At 39.3% G+C, this 22,878-nt stretch overlaps 3 protein-coding genes across 4 annotated transcripts; all 3 read right to left on the reverse strand.

Annotated features, from left to right (window-relative positions):
• Positions 1–1,872: 1,872 nt before the first annotated feature.
• On the reverse strand, positions 1,873–7,849 carry mpzl3 (myelin protein zero-like 3). The gene is made up of 6 exons (XM_088381757.1): positions 7,615–7,849; positions 7,045–7,211; positions 3,670–3,883; positions 3,135–3,291; positions 2,704–2,773; positions 1,873–2,615 (listed from the first exon to the last, which is right to left on the reverse strand). Exons 1-6 carry the CDS (start codon positions 7,697–7,699, stop codon positions 2,544–2,546), a joined length of 765 nt encoding a protein of 254 aa, XP_088237883.1. The 5' UTR covers positions 7,700–7,849; the 3' UTR covers positions 1,873–2,543.
• A 2,525-nt stretch (positions 7,850–10,374) lies between these two features.
• Positions 10,375–18,593, reverse strand: LOC148395325 (myelin protein zero-like protein 2). The gene is made up of 5 exons (XM_088381412.1): positions 18,283–18,593; positions 13,050–13,219; positions 12,676–12,886; positions 12,394–12,562; positions 10,375–11,379 (listed from the first exon to the last, which is right to left on the reverse strand). Exons 1-5 carry the CDS (start codon positions 18,326–18,328, stop codon positions 11,217–11,219), a joined length of 759 nt encoding a protein of 252 aa, XP_088237538.1. The 5' UTR covers positions 18,329–18,593; the 3' UTR covers positions 10,375–11,216.
• Positions 18,594–19,654: 1,061 nt separating this feature from the next.
• Positions 19,655–22,590, reverse strand: LOC148395326 (myelin protein zero-like protein 2). 2 transcript variants are annotated; one of them, XM_088381413.1, is made up of 5 exons: positions 22,372–22,590; positions 21,247–21,419; positions 20,570–20,780; positions 20,242–20,267; positions 19,655–19,938 (listed from the first exon to the last, which is right to left on the reverse strand). In XM_088381413.1, exons 1-5 carry the CDS (start codon positions 22,415–22,417, stop codon positions 19,933–19,935), a joined length of 462 nt encoding a protein of 153 aa, XP_088237539.1. In that variant the 5' UTR covers positions 22,418–22,590; the 3' UTR covers positions 19,655–19,932. The 2 variants fall into 2 exon arrangements, with proteins under 2 accessions (XP_088237539.1, XP_088237540.1); XM_088381414.1 differs by having other exon boundaries at positions 22,280–22,413.
• Between the last annotated feature and the right edge of the window lie 288 nt (positions 22,591–22,878).

Below are 22,878 nucleotides of genomic sequence, written 5' to 3' on the forward strand. Positions count from 1 at the left end.
CGAGGGAATCACACGGACACTCCATTAGGTACACCACCATTTTCAAGTGTACCTAATAACAGGCCACTTTATTAGGGAAATATCATGGTCAAAGGTCACAGGTGTCAAGCTCTAGTCCTCGGGGCCGCATTCCAACATGTTTTCCAAGTGACCCTCGTTAAGCGCAGGTGCGTGAAAAGTTTTAGCTTCTTTCACGTTCAAAAGGAGCTAAAAGTTTTCACGCACCTGCACTTAACGAGGGAATCACACGGACACTCCATTAGGTACACCGCCATTTTCAAGTGTACCTAATAACAGGCCACTTTATTAGGGAAATACCATGGTCAAAGGTCACAGGTGTCAAGCTCTAGTCCTCGGGGCCGCATTCCAACATGTTTTCCAAGTGACCCTCGTTAAGCGCAGGTGCGTGAAAAGTTTTAGCTTCTTTCACGTTCAAAAGGAGCTAAAAGTTTTCACGCACCTGCACTTAACGAGGGAATCACACAGACACTCCATTAGGTACACCGCCATTTTCAAGTATACCTAATAACAGGCCACTTTGATAGGGAAATACCACGGTCAAAGGTCACAGGTGTCAAGCTCTAGTCCTCGGGGCCGCGTTCCAACATGTTTTCCAAGTGACCCTCGTTAAACGCACCTGCGTGAAAAGTTTTAGCTACTTTCACGTTCCGCAGGAGCTAAAACTTTTCACACAGGTGCACTTAACGAGGAAAAATAAATAAATAAATAAATAAAGTGTAGGGAACGATTCGGTGAACGATTCTTTTGAACAAACCTTTTGAGTGAACCGATTCTAAAGATTTAGTTCACTTAAAAGAACTGGAATGCACATCACTAATGGACAGACAGGGGAGGTTAACAACACGCTTGTGATTTTTCTCTTCTTTTTTTTTTGGTGTGTGATTTATCTCTTCTCTTTTACGGGATTATTCCTGATGCACGTCACTAAGGGGAAAGTATTGACCTACACCCCTGAGCCACAGTCTTCCCGCTGCACAAGTCTGGCACTATCACATTGCTCTTCTACATCACCATAATGTGTCATGCGTCATCTTTCCCAGCACTCTCTTCATTTTTTTTTTTTTTTTTTTTTTTTTTACATTCCACAGACGTTAACAGTCATTTTCAGACTTCATGCATTCAAATGTCGCTTAAGCAACTTTTTGTACAGGTAAAAAAAAAAAAAAATACTACTACTACTGAACTCAATAATACCATAGTATAGTAAGGCTTTTTTTTTTTTTTTTCGAAATAAATGATATCACATATAAGGATTTTTTTTTTTTTAGAAAGAAATGACCTTGTATAGTAAAGCTTTTTTTTTTTCAGAAAAATGATTATGGTAAATGGCCATGTATATTAAGGCTTTAAAAAAAAAAAAAAAAAAAAGACCATGTATAGCTTGTTTTAAATTTTTAATGACCATGTCCTGTAAGGCTTGTTTTTATATATATAATTTGGATTCTGTGATTGACAGCTGATCACTCTTGGATGCGCTTCTCATCCCAAGCCAGCTCCAATCCTCCCAATTAAGCCCATCAAATTGAGCCAAGACTTCAACATGCATGAATAGTGCACATGCAACATGTCTTCGGGGAAGTTCAGATGTTTCATACTGAATGATAAATCAGTTGTGCCACAAAGGGATCCTATCCAAAGAGGAATACCCAACATACAATATTTTTTTCATTCAATTATTTTCCTCAATATTGTTTCTGCATTGCATGAGTAAGCTGTTGCCATGGTAGTTCCGATGAAGTAGGAATGATAATTATTACCGCATGGCAATTGTTGAATTATTAAACGCTTTGCGGGGGGGTGAGAACGAGCTGAATAAGAAATTGAAAATAAATGAGACAGAATGAGGACTCATTGCTTTTTCTGCACTTTTACTAGGCCTTTTTAATGTCATACAACTCCAGTCTGTCCTTGAGACTTTATTTAAAGGAATCCTCAGGAAGAGTCATGAATATTGAAAGAGATTCCATTCATGAACAGTTCAACAGAACAAACAGAAAGAAGAGGAAACTAAAGCTGTATGCTTTACCAACAGACTGCCTAGGCAGAAATCGTTCCAAATATCTTATCCTGCCAAGGCATCTCACTCAAAAGTCAGGGTTGTTTCTTCATTCAGCGAAAATCACGCGTTCATTAAAAAATGTACGGTAGCAAAAGTTTCCAAAATATAAATCTGGCAAGGGCACATAAAAAAAAGCACAACTTTGCAAAATTAAAATGATGCGCTATAAATACAAATTATGTACAGTCATAATCATTTTAAGTGGCATTCAAAAAAGTCTTTATTTTACTACCAAATGTGTTTTGACACAACAATAAGCGCAATAAGACATCAGCAGCTATGACACGTGCAATAAATTAGACAAAATACATCTCCTTCACAATATCACATGCATTTCTTTACCAAAGTGGCCTACTGTGAGGTTGACACGTACATTAATTCAACATTGATTTTCATTCAGTACAACCCCTGTAAAAGGCCTCGGCAGGTTTCGACATCTACAAAATGAGCAAGTCGGGGGACTCTAGCACTTTGACTCTGCATAACCTTCAGTGGCAGCTTTCATGTAGTGATACTCGTGTTCACCCTCTGAGTCCTGAACACAGACAAATGAAAAAAAATAAGACGTGAAAATGGGCTGAAATTTGATGACATTTCTGAAGAGTATGTAAAATGTACTGTACCGTCATTATTATGTCACAACATGTGGCTGCCTTGAATTTGTCCACCACGTGATCGTTGTCATTCTCCTCTCTGATCAAGAGACACGAGAAAACCAGAAGTCAACAAGACTTCAAGACTTGTCATTTTATTCTGTTGGCAAAAATTAGCTGTGATTCTGTCATTCTGTTCTGTAATTTTACTTTGAACAATAAATTCATTAAAACTTTATTATTAAGCACCTCCAGCCTCTGAAATGAATGCATAAGATTAGTTTGAATAAGTCGATACGTGCTAATTGATCAATGATTTGCCAGGTCCTGTTTCCACCTCAAACCTAATTCTAGTTTAACCATTGTAAAAATGAACAATTCAGAGGTAAATCTATACCAACCGGTGGCTGGCTAAACCCCAAGGGACCCACTTCAGTGATTGGTTGAACAAATCTACTCACCCATCCGCGACCTCTATGGCTGATCTGTAGCCCTTGGATTGGCTGCGCTCTCTCTCGGGGCAGAACATTTGACCAATCAGAACGAGGACAATGATGGCGGAAGGGATGAGGATGAAAAAAAGGAGCACTCCAATATCCGAGAAGCGAATGGTGGGTGCTGAGGAGGACAAGGTGAAAAAGGAGGAGGAGGAGAATCTTAGGTTCCTCGCTAGCAACAAGCTGTTAAAGAGTAAACAACCTCTACACACATCGTGATCCGTAACTATACACAACATGGATTCAAATGATTACAGACTCTTTTGTATTCCAGTGGGCGGGCTGACAGAATGAGTCAATGTGCAAACACATACAAATAGATTAATAATTGATGAGTCAGCAGCACTAAATACATGTTTGCAAAGGAATGTCACGTCTCCATTCAGCCATACCGGAATGTCAAGTCTCGTCATCTGAAGAAAATGTAGCATTCAAATACACTCACCTTTATGTGATTAAATGACAAATGTGTGACAGATATGTGAAGCAACCGACTTACTTTTTGGCGTGACATTGAGTACTGTGTGTGAGTTTGGGCTCCCGTGGACATCTGGGGGATTTCTGACTGAGCATGTGTAGGTTCCGTTATCATTCAGTGTTGAATTGATCAGAGCGATGGAGGCTTCCCCCTTTGCCGGGCTTCCTCGCCACTGAATACGCCCACTGAACTGGCCTTCCACAGGCGGGAAGGCACGAGAGGAGAAGTGGAAGAACTGTGGAAAGCAGAAAAGGAGGCAAAGAAATATTATTAGTCTTCTCTGCCATTGCCATAGCAACTCCACTACTTTGGAGCTTCATATGTATATCGGTGAAGGAGTAGGAACACCTTCCGTGATACATTTAGATTCCAGCGAGTCAATTTCTGCTTTCGTCTTGTAGACCGCTGAATTTAAAAGGAATGAGAGGAGTTTGCTTCTATCAGCCAGAAAGCAAGACGGCTGTGTTCACGCCCACGATGGCGCAGACGCCCGTTTCTAACTGTGTGTGTTAGTGAACATGCCAAAAAAAAAAAAAAAAAAAAACTCCAGTTGGCAATAAGCTTTCACTTTTGCGCTGGGCATGAAAATAGGGCTGTTTGGAGTGTCTGTACGATAAATTTACGATAGCACGTCTGCTTACGAACAAAACAACATTCGGGCCATTGATTTGTATTCACCGCAGTGTATTCTTTTTCAACGAGAGCACTGAGACCTCCGCCAGGATAGATAAACATATGTCACCTAGGAAATCAATGGACAAATGGTGAAGATCAAATAGCTAAAAGGAGATCAGGTTTCATGTCGATGCAGAATTTCTTGGTAGGGGTTCCTCGGAGAGATAAGTGTCTGAAAATGTTAAATGGGAAGTTGCTACCAATCGGTCAATCTGACTCAGATTGGTCTAAAACTTGAGCAGCTTTTGATGCTCAAAACGCCGTGAGTGACGCCCACGAAAGATGTTTACTAGGTTTTAAAATCTCAGTGAGAAAAAAAAAGACTAAAAGCAAGCATGCATACCACAATGCTATCATTTTCATCTAAAGAAAAAGTGTCTGGCAGCAGGTGGTGAAACAGATGGTGGTGGAACAAGCTGAGTGACGAGACCAATGTTCAGAAATATGGGCACAAAGATGATCAGCTAAAAAAGTGAACATGGACGTGATCGGCAGACATGGACATAATAGAAGTTTCTCAGAAAGGTCAAATTAAGGCTGGCAAAAGCAGGTTAGCATTATAGCGTCTTCATATTGATGCCATTTTTCCTTGGTCTCAGTTATATAAAGTTCTATACAAAAAAATGGCACAGAAGGACTAAAGATTACTAATGTATGAAAGATTGAAAATATTTCCCAACCATAGAAGTTATTTCAAGCATAATTCACTCGAATTCAAAAGATTGCTGCTGCATTTGGCAATAAGCTTTCACTCTTATGTAATTCAGCAAGCATCCGGTCTTTTGCCTTCTATTAAATTAATTCTCATTGGGACCAAGTTAACTATGCAAGCACTGTGGCAACTGTGATTGCTTTGGCTGAATAATTGTATTTATGATGAAGCTTTTCACATGCTTATTTGTAATCGGGCTACTGTGATATACGACCAGGGACACTCAGACATATAAACCTGCCAAAATAGCTAATGAAATTGGATGGAGGGCAAATACTGGCAGAAAAATAGAAAGTGTTATAATTCTGACCTGGTTCCGTCCACGGACAATATCAGACTGCAACACTTTATGAATCCATAATAAATAAAACAAAAGAGTAGGATTGGGTGTAGCAGCTTTTTGCAATAGCTGTGGCGTTTTGTGAGGTTATAACATGTTGAGACACACGTGTACGTGCATGCTGACATAGCAATTCCCTTTCTTCTCGTCTTCCTACGCACTTTGAAGCTGGACAACTTTGTCTGTTAATGACTAAACCAACAGTACTCCACATTAAGAGCCACAAAACATTAGCCTTCACTTCACTCTGAGTGCTCCTATAGGAAATGACATATAGGGTTGCAACTACCACACTATGCAATTACACAGAACCACATTTGATGGCTCTCTTCAAGCCCAAATGGAACTCCTTAAATGATGTGGTGGTTTTTAGTGGATTGGTCAATGAAGCTCAACCCTGATTGAACATGGTTAGAGGATTGAGTGCTGTTATGGGTTGGAATGGAATTTTGGAAGACCACAATATCATCATAGAGGAAAGGAATTTAGGTAGCTTCTTCATATAAGGTTACTGGGGAAGCCTCTGAGGCTGGTCTGGAATGGGATGGACTATAAAACGGATACAGAAGAAGCACATGTAACGATCGAAACTGATGATATTTAAAAATTTGGAAAGGACTGTGGAAAGAAATAGGTACTTCCTTTGTTCGACTGTTGCCAGGTAGATTAGGCAGTGGGTAACAGCAGATCATTACGTTAAGCAATAAATAAATGAATGAATAAATAAATAAATAAATAAATAAATGCGCTGTTTAGATTTTACAGTATACATGATTTTAAAGGTATGTGTGTAGAATTTTCTGCCATCTAGTGGTGAGCTGATAGAATGCAACAAAAACGACCTAAGTTTGAAGCCGCGCTACGGTGCCTCAAAGTGACCACACTGCAAAATGTACTTACATTTTTGAGCAAATGTAGTTTTGGTTAAGGAGGAACTTGTTTGGCTGCTAGCATATTTATTTTTAATCATGTGTCAATCTTAGCACAGTCAAAAACACACATTGGTGAAGGCATTGTTTGACTTCTCATTACTATGAAGTAGTACCAGTTTCAGAGTAATTGCTATTGGACAAAAGTAAAAATGAAACAAGGAAGAAGTGAATGGTACAATGCATAAAATCCAGGGGTGGAACGAGAATCCGGATATAGACAAAAAGCTGAATGTTGAGAGCTCAGCCTGTGTAATAAGTTCAGATGAAGATCCTAACCATTCAAGATAAATCAAACTCCTTTGGGAACGATGGAGTTATGCAGTCGTCTTGTAAGTTTGGTGTCTTGTTGACTCTCAACATACTCTTCAACAATCAGCCACCTAAATCCATCCATGAGCCATTACTGCCATCAAGGGGTATTTGCGGCACACAGCAATTTTCAATACCGTACAACAATGCCATCAAACTCAAGGCCCAGGGGCCAGATCCGGCCCTCTACAGGATTTTATGTGGCCCGCGAAGGTAAACCATGTACCTCATGAAGCAAAGTTTGTTCACTCACAACAAGACTGAGACACAAAATATTTCAAGTAGCTTATTTTTGTTGCCATTGTCCCAGTTTTTATATTTAGTATTGCTAATCCTCAAACATCAATAAGAAAATCCTTCTTAATTTTGTTTTCACAACAGCCAACAATTTTTCAGAGTTTCATACACCACACAAGATCTGCACTCACTGTCTGTGGTGGCCCTCCAGTCTGGGGTCTATAGGACCAGTCAATGGTCATCTTGCTGGTGGGTCTACTGGTGGAAGTGAAAGTGCAGGACAGGGTGACGGTGTCTCCTTTGGATGCATGGAGCTCTGCTGGAGAACTCACTGTGATGGAGAAAACAAGTGCAGGAGCTGCAAAAAAAGTGACACATATAACTTAAGTGGGAACAAAAGGAAGTTTAGGTGTTGAGCAAAGTCATATGGTGACAATAGGTTAAATGCAAAGTGATATGTTAATTTGCATGAGGCAGTGCTTCTAAATGAAATAAAGCTTTTTACAGGGGAAAAATAGAGATAGATCAATGCGCTCGTATGTAGCACCAACAACAAAAATATTTTTAGGAAGTAAATAAATATGGAAAATAGTTTGTGCACTGTAAAATTAAGTTCAAATGAACGAATTGGCCTCACACGTAACATTTTTCAGAAATTACATTGACATTTAACCAGCGTTGTAACGTCAAAGAAATGAATTCGAGACTGAAACGCTTGTGAATAAACAACACGAAAGCCGAACCATGGCCTGTTTACTCACCGAGAAAAACGAGCAAACGGAACAGCAGCGCGTCTTGCCTCCTGTGGCAATGTCGATGCATTTTAGGAATTAAAGAAACATTCATTTGCTGTTGACACAAGATATAACTTGGGAAAAAAAGAACTACGTCAAAGCTTTAGATAAAGTTTTTCCATTGAGTCGTTCAACGTGACTCAAGTCTCCATTGCGCAGCAAAATGAAGTACCTGATAAACAGGTGGATCAGGAAGTGCTGCTTCATGGATCGTCTGGGAAAGTAAAATAGTTCCGATCCAAGTAACTGACTCAAATATTACCTAATAATCTTGATTATAATATTGACTATATTCGAAAAATATGCGTGCAATAATTATTGTTGCTCAAGATGGGAATTAAAAAAAAAAAAAAAAAAAAAAACGCTGTTGGTAAGTCTTATCTTTTTTAAATGAAAAAAAATATTACCATTTATTTAATGTTACCCTCAAAATTACTCACGTGTCTGTATGATGTGAATGGAGGCGCTCCACTCTTCTTCAAAGCATTAGGCCAACACTGTCACCTGTCAATTTGCAGCATCCAAGTAATGTCAGCCAAGAATAGAAACCTGCCTCTCATAATCCAAATTAGAAGCGAATCCCAATTAATGTCATTCCTGTCGCCTACACTACAATCTACAACAGGCATTTGCAAACCATAGCAGATGGAAATTGAAAACCAAAACATTTTTTGCAACCTAGTCTTAGTCCAGATTTTTTTTTTTTTTTTGGTGTTCATGTTTGATTATGACAAGTCTACCCTTTTTGTGAACAAAAATACACTTACAGCAGTGGGCGAGTATGGTTTATTTTTACAAACTGTCCATTAGTGGTTTCAGAGTCTTTTATTATCATCCATGATCCCACTGAGGCCTGATTTGTTGCCTTATCTCCCATGCCAGGAAAACATCAAATGCCCTGCTGGGACTAGCCTGCTATTTGTAGCCCCGCTAAACTATCCTGGAATCCAATCTTTACTTTGGTAATTGTCCCTAAGTGGTATAAGTATTTATTTTTGCCTTATCTTTGTGGGTGTTTCTTTTGAAGTATATTTATGTTTCTATTTGGTGTGGATCGTTCATCACCAATTAAGCCAGTTGTCTTTGGACATATTGTAGTCTTGTTCACATTTCATGACAAATCACTGATGATGCTCGCTTTTCTCTTTTAAATAATAACTATTTGTACCATCCACATGTATTGTGTCACCTGAAATTTATCCTTTAATATTCTTGTCTGTGTTTGTCTTATCTCCTGGGCAATGCCTCCTTACAGCACCAGGACCGCATTGTGCTGCAACATGTTTTGTGTACGTGTGAGCACAGGGGTTCTCTGTCTGTCTGCTGAAGCAGTCCGGTGTTAGTTTCAGTTGAAATCTCTGTTGCGAAACCAAAGTCTTTTCCCTTTCAGGTTTTTTGTTTTGCAACTGCCATCAAACTGTGAGAGAAGACTTCAGTTGTTAATAATGGAGCAGACACAAAAAGGGGGTTCAGATTGTCCGTGTACATGCAACCATATTCCTTGAAATAAAAACCCTTCTGTTCAATAGTTTCTATGGACTCTGATAGTATTTGGACAAGGGTAGTTGATGAGTGATCGCCACTCTGTGAAACAAGATTGAAAGGATTCTCACAAACAAGTATGGCAGCATTACTCAACAATCAGATTAAATCCTTCTACCAAATATGCGTAAAGAAAATCAAGTTTCGTTAAGATATCGATTAAAATGACTTAGTGAATGTGAGAGTACATTTCTGTATGTCCTTCCTGGGTGGATGTGAAGTGATTTCTCTTTTAGTTTGACATGACAAGCCCATGCTTTGGCGTGTTTGTCCGTACTCGCACACAAGTGAGCATGCCATGGAATTTAATCGTATCTGTGCCAGGTACAACCCATTCTAAGGTGTGGAATGCAGACCACATTGAAGTAGCCAGTAAGAGTGGAAAAATGTATTTTTCATCAGAGCTCTGCGATGATTTGACCTGGGAAAGGCTGTTCGAGATAGATTCTGTTGATGACATCATCAGGGTGAGGCTATACCATCTGAGGTACGATCTGAACCGGTTGCCAGCCAATCACAAGGCACATACAAAACAGGTTTGCATTTGTCACGACATCCTAGAAAATCCTAAATGGATTATCTGCAGGCATATATCAAAGCCCTTGCAAAAGCAATTAAAACGCAGTGGGATAAAAAAAAAAAAAAAAGATCACCGAGAGACCCTGTCATACTTTATCTGGTTATGATAATCTAATTATTTTGTTTGCATGGATGCACACTTTCAGGCAACCCCGTTAACCCTGCCGTCATGTCCACACACTGTCAAGCCTTGCCACAGAATAACTTAAATTGCTCCCAGAGGAATAGACTTTGATCAGAGCACACAAATATGATGACAAGCACACACCTACACACATCTACACACACACACACACACAAACAAACAAATCTATCGATTTATGAACAGCCTCATCCTGCTTAAGTCAGGGCGGCAGACCACAGAATTAAACAACACTGAAACTTTCAGGTAAACAAATAAAGCTTCTGCATAGCATATTCACACAATCAGTTGTATCGTATTAAAGATAATGATGCATAATAAATGTTGGTAAATGGATAACTCTCTTACATAATAGATGAATTTGATAAAAGGATGTCAAATCATGTAAGTGTATTTCAAAACTAGGGCATGATCATATTCATTTATTTATTCATATGGCTTCAAGTATACTCAACACAATGGAGTAAATACTTAAAAGGCATTTTTATTAGAAAATCATTTTCAAAAACTCTATGTGTATACTCTATCTACATAAAAAAGGAATGAAATACTTTAGGCATTAAGTAAAAACAACCTAGAGACAATGTTACATCATCAGTATAAAATTACAATTACAAAATAAAATTTCTTTACAGTCATGTTAGTGGATGTGTTGCATTGAGAGAAGACAGTTTGCATTCAAAGGTTTTTCAGATCAAAACTGCAACATTTGAAATGGGAGTTTGTATACTGTGGCTCAAACACCAGAAACCTGTTTGTTTTTGAAGGTGGAATATATTAGCAAAATTGTTTTTTTTTATTCAAGTAATGTAATGCACTGGCACAGCAAGGATTTTTAGTTTCCTTGGGGAGGCATGTAAAAAAAAAAAACCTCAAAAGTCAAATATCTAGCCTGGCACATGGAGCGTCCAAGCATATTTCAGGGGGGGGGGGAGGCACTGCCCCCCGCGACCCCCCCCCCTCTAGCTGCGCCAGTGATGTAACATACGCCCAGCCAATTGGGATATAAAATGGGTTTTGAAAATAACAGTCACCTGCTGCGTCAGCAGATTTAACTCAGCCTTTGTTCGGTCGTACTAAAGGAAGCAAAAAAACAAATCGCTTTAAATTTCCCTTTCAAGTACTTTCAACCTCCTTGTGCCTATTCCCAATTGTTCAGACAGGACATCCGTCAGCTTTTTCCTTCAATTCACCATGTCAGCGTGCACGACTTCAAAAGCAGCAGTGCACCATTCGTCTACTCGCAAAGAGGCAATATAATTCTCTTGGTAGCAATTGGACATCCCTCTTGTTATTTCCCACCTTTTTAGTCAGAATTGTCATCTTCGTCGTCATCATCGTCATCGTCTTCCGAGCCCCCTGATTCGGAGCTGGGATCTTTAGTGCTGGCCTCTGAGATCATTCCGTCTGAACTGTCAATCTCTATGGACGTCTGTGATAGGTACAGGTGGATGGACCTCAATGGGTGGCTGGGACATAGGAAGACGTGCGGCGTGGGGGAAGACGAAAGCAACACACACACACAGCGAAATACATGCACGCACGTTCATGAATGTTTCATGTCCATGCATGTGCAGAGGACATCACAGACAAAGGGGAAAGGACGAGGACAAGCAGATCAAACACACAGCAGCAAGGACAAAGGGTTAGAGTCACACAGGGTATCAAGAACTTGTCCAAACTTGATGATAAGATTTACTTCTGACCATGTCAACCGCCACCTGTGTTTAAAGCCACTTTTTCTCAAGAGGCGAGAATACCTTCACCGTAACCGAGATGAATTTCACAAGGAGATCTGAAAACCCAAGAGTGCAAAGTGGTACCCAAGCAAGAGGAGGCATTTTTTTTCATGAAATGAGTAGTTGGTGCAAACATTTAGAACAGCAAATGGTAATGTTAGAAGGGATTAGTGCCGAGTCAAACTTGTCTGCCTTTTTTTTTTTTTAAGCGCTCCAAATGAAAAAATATTGCTGCAAAAGCCATTTTATGAAACAGCATTATTTCACGGTTCCTCATGCACAAGATGAATTTGAAATGCTATTAGTCGTAAACATTGTAGTTCAAATGCCACATCATCAAAACATATAGTCTAAACAGGAAATGGTGTTTCAAGTCCATTTAAAGGAACAGGAAAAGACCGAGTGATTAAAAACAACAACATTGCTCAAGTGAAAGGCACTTTGTGATATTAAAAAAAAAAAAAAAAAAAAAAAAGCTTGTGTGACGAATGCTGTGTGTCTGCAAATTTTATATAAGGACCCTTTCTCATGGTCTCCTCCTTAGTGGAACCTGCCCCTCAATTGGATCCAAAGATTGTGGTTGGAGAGGAAGGAAAAAGATTAATGTCCAGCGGGAAAGAGTCAAAGGCCCCAGGAAGCCCGATGCCCACAGTCAGATGGAGAGCGAGAGAGGAAGTCTATGATTCTTCCGTTCCTCTCCCTATCACCCCTCTCCCTTTCCCGCCACGTTGCTCCTGGCCTTACCATACGGTGGGATCTTTTCTGTCTTGGCGAGTAGCTTCCACTTCCCCGTCCCGCCTCAGTCTCTTCCTCTTGCACCTCCTGCAAGACACGATGATGATGAGGAGAAGAACCACGACGGCGATCCCTCCCCCGATGGCCAACGCCAGCAGCAGAAGCTCTGAGAAAGACGCTGAAGAAGAAAATACAAAGGATGTCATTTGCGATAAATGACTTTTTTTTTCATTATATTAAAGCCACAACTTCAAAATGCAATAGGAATCCTTCACAAATAAATTTCCAAACCTGTAGTGACGACACGCAGTCGAATCTCTCCAACCGAGCCGTGCACATCCGGCGGATTCTTGACCTGGCACGTGTAAGTGCCGTTGTAAGTGAATTTCACTTCACGAATTATGATGGAGGCATCCTGGCCCAAGACGTCACCAGCCCAGCGGATGCGATTCCTAAAAATTCCCTCTTGAGGAGGGTACGCCTTCTGCTGGTAGTGAAACACCTAGAAGGGGAAATGAGAGTTTTTGAACTTCATACGGTATAATTATGGGTTAGATAATTTTACAAATCTCTTTTCAAGCAATATACACAAACACAGGGTCTATCTTGGTTGTCTGATTACCGAACATATCTCTGATCAAGGAGATGCATGCATCAAAACTTACTGATTCTTCTCGGCCCGGTTTAAGGGGTCTGAAGCTCCAGGAGATGATGATGGCATCGGGGTTGATATTATAGGATGTCTGGAATGTACACTTGAGACGAATGTCCGTCCCGTTGACGGCCTCCACATCCCCAGGAGTGTATATACGGATCCCACTGACCTGCAGCACGGCTACAGAAGAAGACATATGGAAATGCGGGGCATATAGATTAAAGTCAATAAAGAAGACTGGTTTCAGGAATTCAGATATACTGTACAATATTATGTGAAGATGCACTGTTATTATTGCTTCCAAGTGCAAAGGAAAGGGAAACGTTTTCATGTCCTTGGATTTATGTGTGCAACTTCCGGGTTTGAGTGCAGGATCTCAAAAAAAAAAAATCTTCCACAAAAATATTGTTTCAGGTTGTGTTGTGGCATTGTCCACAGAGGAAACCATCAAGATGGACAGTGGATCCAAGAAAGCTTTCTTTACTGAAAAGAATATTTATGACTGTCAACGTATCGTGTCATGTATAACAATCAAAACAAATAGAAGAGTCTTTTTGTTTTATTTATTCCGAATATTCAAATATTACAAATAATACGGAATCATTCAAGTGAAAGATTAACAAAAAGAGAAAAAATAGGGGAAAATTATAAAAGTAAAAATTAAAAAAGTTAAAATACAATTTTGTAATTTTGTAACTCCACCAACAGGACTGCAGTGAAATCACATACATTTTTACAAATGTGGATTCCGGAATTTTTCTGTTTCCCAAAGCTCAGAGTGCTTCATTTGTTTTCATCGCCAATGGTTTGTAGAAATTCCCATCTCTGGTGTTAATAATTAAACAGATTTTCCTTGACTCACTTTCTTTACTTCTAGTGTGAATAGTTGTCCGTCTACATACCAGCGAGTTCAGGACCTGAGCCTTCAGTGGGTTTTGAAATCGACCTCTTAATTACACGTTCACAAAATAATATACAAAGCAGAAAACCATATTTGTGCTAAAAGTGCTACCAAGGATGATTTGAGAAGATGTAAAAGAGCCGTTGTGAGTCATATTGTTCCTTTAGGGCAGCTGTTAGCCGGGAAAATGTCAGCAGGGCTTGGGAGCTTAAGCAGCACGTTTTCGTTCTTATCAGACTGGAGAATGTTTCCTGTGGGCCGGGATGAGAGAGCAGGGCACCCAGGCGGCCCCGATACACCATTAAAAAGGCATCTCTCTCATCACCAGATTACGCCATCCTTATTTCGGTGTATATTGTCTTTTAAATGCAGCTGAAGAAACGTGAGAGAAGACAAATGTGGGGAAAAAAAAAGCAATGTGCAAAAAATATAAAAATGCCAGAAAAGTTATGTATTTCCATAATTGCCTCATTGAGTAAATGAGTCACCAAGGAGATGAGCAATTGTGGGATTCCTCCTCCAGTCAAACGATTTCAAAGCTCAATTGCGTCATCATACTTCTCTTGGAATCGAGTCAACACATCTTCAAAGCTTTAACACATCTCATTTAACCAATCAGTACTTTAATTTAACAATTAATTAAACAGGCGTCGCTAATTTACGCTTTCAAGTACAGCCGAGTGGATTAAAAATTCAGGTTAATGAGGTCTTTTTCAATTAAGAGCGCTCATTACCACGATTACTTTAAATTCTTCAACTTAAAAACACATGTTTAATTATTGAATGTTAATTGCTGTGAAGGTAAGAAGTTCAAAGCTTTCCACTGAAAGACAAGATTGTAGACAGGAAGAAGGAGTTTAAATTCGAACATGTGATCAAGAGATCAACGTGAACAGGATGATGGAGTATGTACTGGCGCTCGTTAGAAGGAGTTATTTGTTTAGGTCTTTGTCGAGCCATTCTTCCACCCTACCATATCGCTCTGTCTGGTCTAAATCTTTCCCCTTGTTTAATTTGAACATCCTGCTTAGCTAATGCCAACCACACCCAGCTTCGAGTGGGAAAGAGCAGGAAAGAAAGCTAAGTAATTACGAATAACATTATGGTACACTTGATGTCTCAATTGGACACATCAAGTATTGTACAGATTTGTTCCAGGGTGTTTTGTGCCTTTTCCTCGCTACATGGTGGCTCAGAAACAAAAGAGAGCAGGCAAAGGAAACCTGAGTATCTGTTACGTCAGCTGTGGAGGAAACACTTAGGACATAGAAGAAACATGAATAGCTCAGTGAATTACAAAGAGCCTCTTCTCTCGTTTGTGAGGGGCTCTGCAAACGTTTTTTTCCTTTTGCCTTTTTGGAAACAAGGCAAGTCTTTCATGGTCAGGAATCAAAGCTGGAAAGAACAGGTTCAGGTAACCACATATGTGTAGACTAAGAAGACAGAAAGTGGTGAAATGCCTATTGTACATGTGCTCATCAGTAAGCGCTGGAGAAACCTGAAACGATCCCGATCATTTGAATTAGATGTTTTGTAGCAGGGAGGGATGCATTTTTGCATTTTTCAAAGAGTGGTATACAGTTTGGGAGTAGCAATTAAATTTAAAAAAAATATTTTGATAAAGACAATACTAATTCAAAGCATCTATACATTTTGGCACATAAATATACAGTACATGTTTCCTTGAAGAAAAAAAATCCTGAAAATCAATAAGAGGCGTGTGGTGAGTGAATGCAGATAAGAGTTTTAATCCATCAAACCTGCTCTGTTATCACCTTGTCGCTGACTCAACAACTTGTCAGGATTACAAACACTTCGATCCAACCACAAAGCCTACAGGTCTCAACTAGATAGATATATGCAGCCTTCAAAAGACCTTCAGTTTCCCATATATAAAGTTCAAAACTAAACTGAAAAGTTTAGGGTGTCCATGTGATGGTGAGTGGCGGAATAGACAATCACCATAACATTCACCCCAGATGTTTGCAGTTAGCATAACTACATTCCTTCCAGATAAACATTTGCAACAAAAATAATCTGACGTAATATTAACAACAAAACTGTTATGGATCATAATCTATATAATCTTAACTTGCTTCATTAGAACTATATCTGTCACTGCCGGAGCTAGAGGGGGGCCGCTGGGGGCACTGTGCCCCTACCAAAAATATGCTTGGACCCCCAGGTGACAGGCCAGACTTTTGGGTATTTTCTGAATTTTCAAGAAAATTATGCTAAAATTATATTTATCATAAATTTAAATTTTCTACAGAATTTTTGGAGTTTGTAAAAAGATAATAAAAATGTTTTACGGACCCCTTGAGATATCCTTGCCTCCCCTTTTTCACCCCAAGAAAAAAAAAAAAAAGCTGCTCCAATGCTCTCTTCATCTATTGGCTCCACTTGCAAAAATGCTTTGAATAAAAAAAAAATATTTGCTGATTTGTATCAAGTGGGAGGAGTTACAATGCTGATGAAATGATAAAAAAAAAATTCCTGAGTTCTCTCTGCTGTCCTTAATTAACTGTGATCTTACACTTGAGCAGTTGTCGAATCTCAAAGGCCAGACATCCTCCCAAGGTGGGTCAACACAGCTCAGAATGTCATTAATCAAAGTGATGTTCACTGTTGTCATTAGATTAGAAACACAGTAAGGCAAAGAGTAGAAACAACATAGTACAACTGTCAACAGAATGAAGTCGAAGCCTAAACAACCAATGGAATCGCCGCTATGCTGCAGTCAACAAAAGCCATCTGTTCGCTCTCGCCTTCTCTCCCCAATCCATGTGTGTGTGAAACCAGAAAGTCAGGACAGGTTGGCACATGTTAACATTGTTGGCTTTACAGAAGGCTTAAAAATGATCATCTTAGTGAAAGAATTTAATATGCCACCCATATACCCCAGCTAAAAAAGATTTTTTTTTTAAGACAGAAAGTACACTGAATCGCTGCTGCATAAAGGGAGGACTTGAAAAATTCTTCCTATCTGCATGTGACCTTTTCTTGAACTTAAATGTCTGACTGAAGGTATTTTATGGTTGCCACCTGCATTTCCAAGATTGGTAATCAACAAAGTCCAAAAAGTGTCAATAAAAGTTAGAGACAGCATGATGAGCTGAAGTGTTTACAAAAAAGGGTATTACTGGCATGAAAACATTCCTGCTATGTACAGTGGAAGGTCAGTTCATGAACGTTCAACTGCACGAACAAATCGGTTCCCAAACAAGATTTTCTGACAACTATTGCTTCATAGAATGAGTATCATAAAAATGGCGGGTGTCTGTCTTCTTTTGATTTGATTTGATGCGAGGTAGCCTCCCGTTGAATTAAATATATGTAGTAGCACAATTGTGGAGAAGACAATTTAGCTCTCGGAGTGGAACAAATTAATTCTGTTTTCATTTCTTTTAATGGGAAAATGTCTTTGGTTTGAAAATAGAGCTTCATAATGGGGGGAAAAAAAGTTGAGCTATTGAGTGTTCACTCAACATTTTTCAGATCAACATTTTCCACCAAACAATTTGGTATTTGATCCATCTGTAAGAAAAGACTTGTTTTCCGTACACAGTTACAATTTTAGGCCCTGAGGTCAACGCTTCACAAAAACAAATGGCACTCTGCTTGTTTGAGCATGACTTCAAGTGTTTGCCAGGATAAAAAAGCCGAAGGATGTAATTGCGGTGACGGAATGCCGTGATGTTGTAATCGGTTAAAACACACCTTTTTTCCGATTTACATGCTCTTATTAGTTCAGCACTTGTATTCTTATCCAGTGTTCTGACCTCCTTATTTGAAACTGACAGATTAATTGATTAACATTGCATTGGGCACTGACTGACACGTGAGTGGTTTTAACAAGCGGAAACATTTATTTTGTTTTCATTGTGTCCATGCATGGTGTAAGTTGTGATTTGAATGGGCATATCCTGGATATCCTGAAACTGTGTGCGTCAAACGGTACCATTCAATGTACATTCCAGTAAAAAGCAGGAAATGAGTGAAGCAAAACAAAATCTGTGACAATTGCTGATTGGCAATTACTGCCAAGGCATTCTCTTTCCAAACTTGCTTCCTCCCTTATGGCTATTTAGTGGCACCAACCCACGCCATTGCGCCAGGTTATGACGTATGACGACCTCGCCAAGACGCAGGTTCAAGTCCCTCCGGGGTTTTCAAATCTATTGTCTTTGGCTTTCAAAGTATCATTTTAAAGGCTCCAAAACAATCACGCAGGTTTAACGCATAGCCAGGTGTTGATTATCATTCAAAACAATGCGCAATTTGTATTCATTCTTAATAAGAATTTCTTGCATTAGTTTGACGTGAAATGAGACCATCTCACCTGAGGCTGTGAGTCCATACAGGAGAAAAATCCCTTTTACGCACATTGGGAGACTGCCTGGAGTGATCAAGACGACGGGAGATTTATTGGTAATCCCACGATCCCCGTGTAGACAAAAAAAAGAAGTTGGGTTTTTTCGCTATTTTTTAAGGGTAAAAAATAAACTCCGGAGTCTTCAACGCGATCTTCCTCGTCTAACCACCAAGGACGCGTTGTGACTCGCCACTGGTCTTTCTCAAGTCAGCACCCTTAGCTCCCAACCTTCCTCCCACCCACCTCAGTGGCAAGCCTCCAACTCTCCTTACTGTCTCGTCTTTCCTCGCAAACGTAAATTCCAAATGCAAAAAAATGTTTGGTTGCTGAACCAACCTGTTTTGTCAATGGGTGTTGCATAAATACGTGACGCAAACACGCTTAATTTGAAAGAAAACGTGACGAAGACATCACAACAATAACAATGAACAACGATAGTAATTAATTTAATTCAACCAAGATTGAGTTGGAAATCTGCATTGTTCCTAATTAAATCCAAGTTTAAATAAGCCAAATGTTTAATTTATTTTAGTTGAATAAAACTATTCCGTTTTTTCTTTATTGTTGTAGTTTTCAATTTTAATAAAGAGTTCGGTGGATGGCGTTCAATAAATCAACATGAAATGTTATGTGCACCGTTCAGCCGCAAGAGGGCAGAACTGCACTTAAAATTTATGTAGACCAGTTATTGTAGTACAAAACAGTATTCCTTTCGGGTTGGCAGAAAAGATACGTTTTTAAAGAATATTGTTTTTTTATTTTCAATTCAATTTGGTTTATTATTATTTGAAACTACTCCAAATAAATGAATTCAGTGCTTGCCCGTGTGCGTGCGTGCGTGCGTGCGTGCGTGCGTGCGTGCGTGCGGCGCGCAATGTGAGCGTCAGCTAGAGAAAGTCAGACAGAATGGAGCTTGGTCCCAAAGCTTTATGTAAATGTTGAAGTGAATGTATTGTAAAACGGAAACTGAATCCCGAAATATACATTTCAGAAGATATGCACAACTCAAATTTTCTGCCTTTAAAATCCATTTTCTATACCGTTTGACCCCACGGAGGTCGCGGGCGTGCTGGAGCCTATCCCAGCAGTCACCCCGAACTGGTTGCCAGCCAATCGCAGGGCACACAGAGACGAACAACCATTCACACTCACACCTCGGGACAATTTGGAGTGCTCAATCGGTCTACCAAGCATTTTTTGGGGGATGTGGGAGGAAACCGGAGTGCTCGGAGAAAACACACGCGAGCACGGGGAGAACATGCAAACTCCACACAGGGAGAATCCAACCTTCCTGCTGTGGGTCATCTTCACATCACAATCATGTTTTCAACCAGAAACGTAAAAAGGAAGGTGCATTAACTGCATTTATTGAGCTGTCTTTCACAAGATTATTTTCATACATAATATATCGCACAGCAAGTATACTGTAAAACAAGCATGAATTTATTTTTAATGGAAGTATACATTTAGAACAGTGTGTAAATCTCTCTATATGGAGGTGCCAGAATATTAGCAGTTGTATGTTTTGCATTTTGACTTGTAATCGGCCACAAGTGCTTCATCTTGATCGGCCTCTGTTGATAAAAGAGTATGGATCCTGGGAGCGGTTCTGTGCCTTCAGTTCTTGTCAACAAAACAATAATGACGATGTTAGAGGCACACGATGCAACAGATAGCGGGATATAATACAAGTAGTCACCTGGTCCCTCTCTAGTTTCATTACAGACATAGAAACTGATTGGTATGATTTCTGATAAGGAGTAATTGAACAATGCATTTCCGCTTTAATTTGATATTTTCATATTTTTGATATTTTCGATGGGATTTTTCTTCCACAATTGAAGTTTACAGTTAAAACATAATTTCAATTGAATTCTTGTCATAACATGTCATGGAAATTTTTTTGTTACATCATCTTGTACTTACATCATAATCAGGAGGTGGCTCTGGGCCTGTAGGTACAAAAATTTAGAAACACATGATAAATATGAATTCAAACGTTAAAAATAAGTTACAATTTTCAACCTGCTTAAACCTGATTAAAAAAAACTCCATAAAATCCTAAAATTGGATGGATTGACTTTTTTGTGTGTGTGTCAATGGAATTAGGTCAATTTGAAACATTTTACAAATATGACTATTTTTTCATTATATTAAAGCCACGACAAAATGTATAATATAATTGACTTCTCAGTGTGGAATTTAAAATACAATAAGAATTCTTCACATAATTTGTAAAAATAAATCTTTAAACCTGGATTGACGACACGCAGTCGAATCTCTCCAACCCAGCCGTGCACATCCGGCGGATTCTTGACCCGGCATGTGTAAGTGCCGTTGAAAGCGAAATTCACTTCACGAATTATGATGGAGGCATCCTGGCCCATGATGTCACCAGCCCAGAGGGTGCGATTCCTAAACATGCCCTCTTGAGGAAAGTACGCTTTCTGCTGGTAGTAAAACACCTAGAAGGGGAAATGCAAGTTGATCAAATGTATTTTAGTGATAACTTTTGACTGATAAGTTTGTATGTCTGGGATGAGCTAAATTTTGCCTGGGTTGTTCCTGAGAGTCCTTGTCACATTATTTTCAAAATAAATAATTACGGCGCCTTTCTGACATTCAAAGTCACCTTACATAGCATAAGATAAAACAATATAGTGATACAACAATAAAATCGGGAAATAGTATAAAGTAAAAATAAAAATAAATAACCCCCATTTATTTTAGGATAAATGTTCATATAGGCAACTTTAAATATTTCAGGGGATGAAATAACAGTTTTTGAACTTCATTCTATATAATTGTGGGTTTGTAAATCTCTTTTCACACAATATACACCAACACAGGATTTATCTTGGTTGTCTGATTACTGAGCATATCTCAACTGATCAAGGAGATGGATGCGCCATGATACATAGTAAAACGTACTTCTTCTTCTTCTCGGCCCGGTTCAAGGGGTCTGAAGCGCCAGGAGATGATGACGGCATTGGGATAGATTTTACTGGCAGTCTGGAATGTACACTTGAGACGAATGTCCGTCCCGTTGATGGCCATCACATCCCCAGGAGTATATACATGGATCCCACTGACTTGCAGCACAGCTACAGCAAAAAATAAAAAAAATGCGGGGCATATAGATCAAAGTCAATAAAGAAGACCGGTTTCAGGATGTACTGTACAAGGTTATGAAAATAATATGTGAAGATGCATGCATTCTTGCATGTACTTAACCCTACATGCACTGTTATTATTGCTTCCAAGTGCAAAGGAAAGGGAAACATTTTCATGTCCTTGGATTTATGTGTTCAACTTCCAAGTGTGTGCAGGATCTTGAAAAAAAATCCACAAAAATATTGTTTCAGGTTGTGTTGCGGCATTGTCCACAGAGGAAACCATCCAACGGATAGTGGATCCAAGAAAGCTTTCTTTACTGAAAAGGATATTTATGACAACTATATAAGAGGGAAATATTCAATGTTGAAAAGAGGCTGAGATGTACCGGAGTCAAAATACTTGTTTGGCATGCTCAAACATGGCCAATAGAAATTCTTGAATCTTGAATATCCTGAGACTGTGCGGGTCAAACGGTACCATTAAAAGCAGGAAATGAGTGAAGCAAAACAAAATCTAGCTGTGACAATTGCTGATTGGCAATTACTGCCAAGGCATTGTCTTTCCACACTTGATTCCTCCCTTATGGCTATTTAATGGCACCAACCCACACCATTGCGCCAGGTTATGACGCATGACGACCTCACCAAGATGCAGGTTCAAGTCCCTCTGGCATTTTCAAATCTCAGCATTGTCTTTGGCTTGGAAAGTACTTTTAAATGCCCCATAACAATCACACGGATTTAATGCATTTCCAGGTGTTGATTATCATCCAAAACAATGCGCAATTTGCATTAATTTTTAAGAAGAATTCTTTGCATTGGTTTGACGTGAAATGAGACCATCTCACCTGAGGCTGCGAGTCCAAAACATTGCACAATTTGTATTAATTCTTAATACGAATTTCTTGCATTAGTTTGACGTGAAATGAGACCATCTCACCTAAGACTGCGAGTCCACACAGGAAAAAAATCCCTTTTACGCACATTGAGAGACTGCCCGTTCCCCGTGAAGACGAAAAAAAAGTTGTTCTTTTTTTGCTATTTTTTAAGGGAAAAATCAACTCCGAGAGTCCTCGACTCGATCTTCTTTGTCTAATGGACGCGTTGTGACTCGCCACTGGTCTTTCTCAATTAAGTCAGCACCCCAACCTCCTTCCCTAAACCTTCCACCCACCCACCAAGTGGCAAGCCTCCAGCTGTCTTTCCTCGCAAACGTAAATTCCAAATGCCAAAATGGTTGCAAATGCAATGGGTGTTGCACAAACACGCTTAATTGTAAAGAAAACGCGACATCACAACAATAACAATGAACAACAATAGTAATTAATTTAATTTAACCAAGGTGACATATTGGTTAAATTAGACAATTTGAGTTGGAAATCTGCATTATTTCTAATTAAATCCAAGTTGAACGAGGCCAAATTTTTCATTTCTTTTGGTCGAATAA

This window comes from Syngnathus floridae, chromosome 7 (assembly GCF_059516105.1).
Source record: "Syngnathus floridae isolate MCC-2025c chromosome 7, RoL_Sflo_1.0, whole genome shotgun sequence".
Taxonomy (NCBI): Eukaryota; Metazoa; Chordata; class Actinopteri; order Syngnathiformes; family Syngnathidae; genus Syngnathus; species Syngnathus floridae.

What these genes read in the sequence shown, in the direction of transcription:
- LOC148395326 (XM_088381413.1), bottom strand. Translation starts at nt 22,417, where the DNA reads ATGTGCGTAAAAGGGATTTTTTTCCTGTGTGGACTCGCAGTCTTAG. An exon ending in GTGTGGACTCGCAGTCTTAG is followed by an intron (nt 21,420 to 22,371) that starts GTGAGATGGTCT and finishes TTTTTGCTGTAG; the next exon opens with CTGTGCTGCAAGTCAGTGGG. An exon ending in CGGGCCGAGAAGAAGAAGAA is followed by an intron (nt 20,781 to 21,246) that starts GTACGTTTTACT and finishes TTCCCCTTCTAG; the next exon opens with GTGTTTTACTACCAGCAGAA.
- LOC148395325 (XM_088381412.1), bottom strand. Translation starts at nt 18,328, where the DNA reads ATGTGCGTAAAAGGGATTTTTCTCCTGTATGGACTCACAGCCTCAG. An exon ending in AACCGGGCCGAGAAGAATCA is followed by an intron (nt 12,887 to 13,049) that starts GTAAGTTTTGAT and finishes TTCCCCTTCTAG; the next exon opens with GTGTTTCACTACCAGCAGAA. An exon ending in ACTGCGTGTCGTCACTACAG is followed by an intron (nt 12,563 to 12,675) that starts GTTTGGAAATTT and finishes TTTCTTCTTCAG; the next exon opens with CGTCTTTCTCAGAGCTTCTG.
- mpzl3 (XM_088381757.1), bottom strand. Translation starts at nt 7,699, where the DNA reads ATGAATGTTTCTTTAATTCCTAAAATGCATCGACATTGCCACAGGAGG. An exon ending in CCGTTTGCTCGTTTTTCTCG is followed by an intron (nt 7,212 to 7,614) that starts GTGAGTAAACAG and finishes CTTTTTTTGCAG; the next exon opens with CTCCTGCACTTGTTTTCTCC. An exon ending in GTTGTGACATAATAATGACG is followed by an intron (nt 2,616 to 2,703) that starts GTACAGTACATT and finishes GTCTGTGTTCAG; the next exon opens with GACTCAGAGGGTGAACACGA.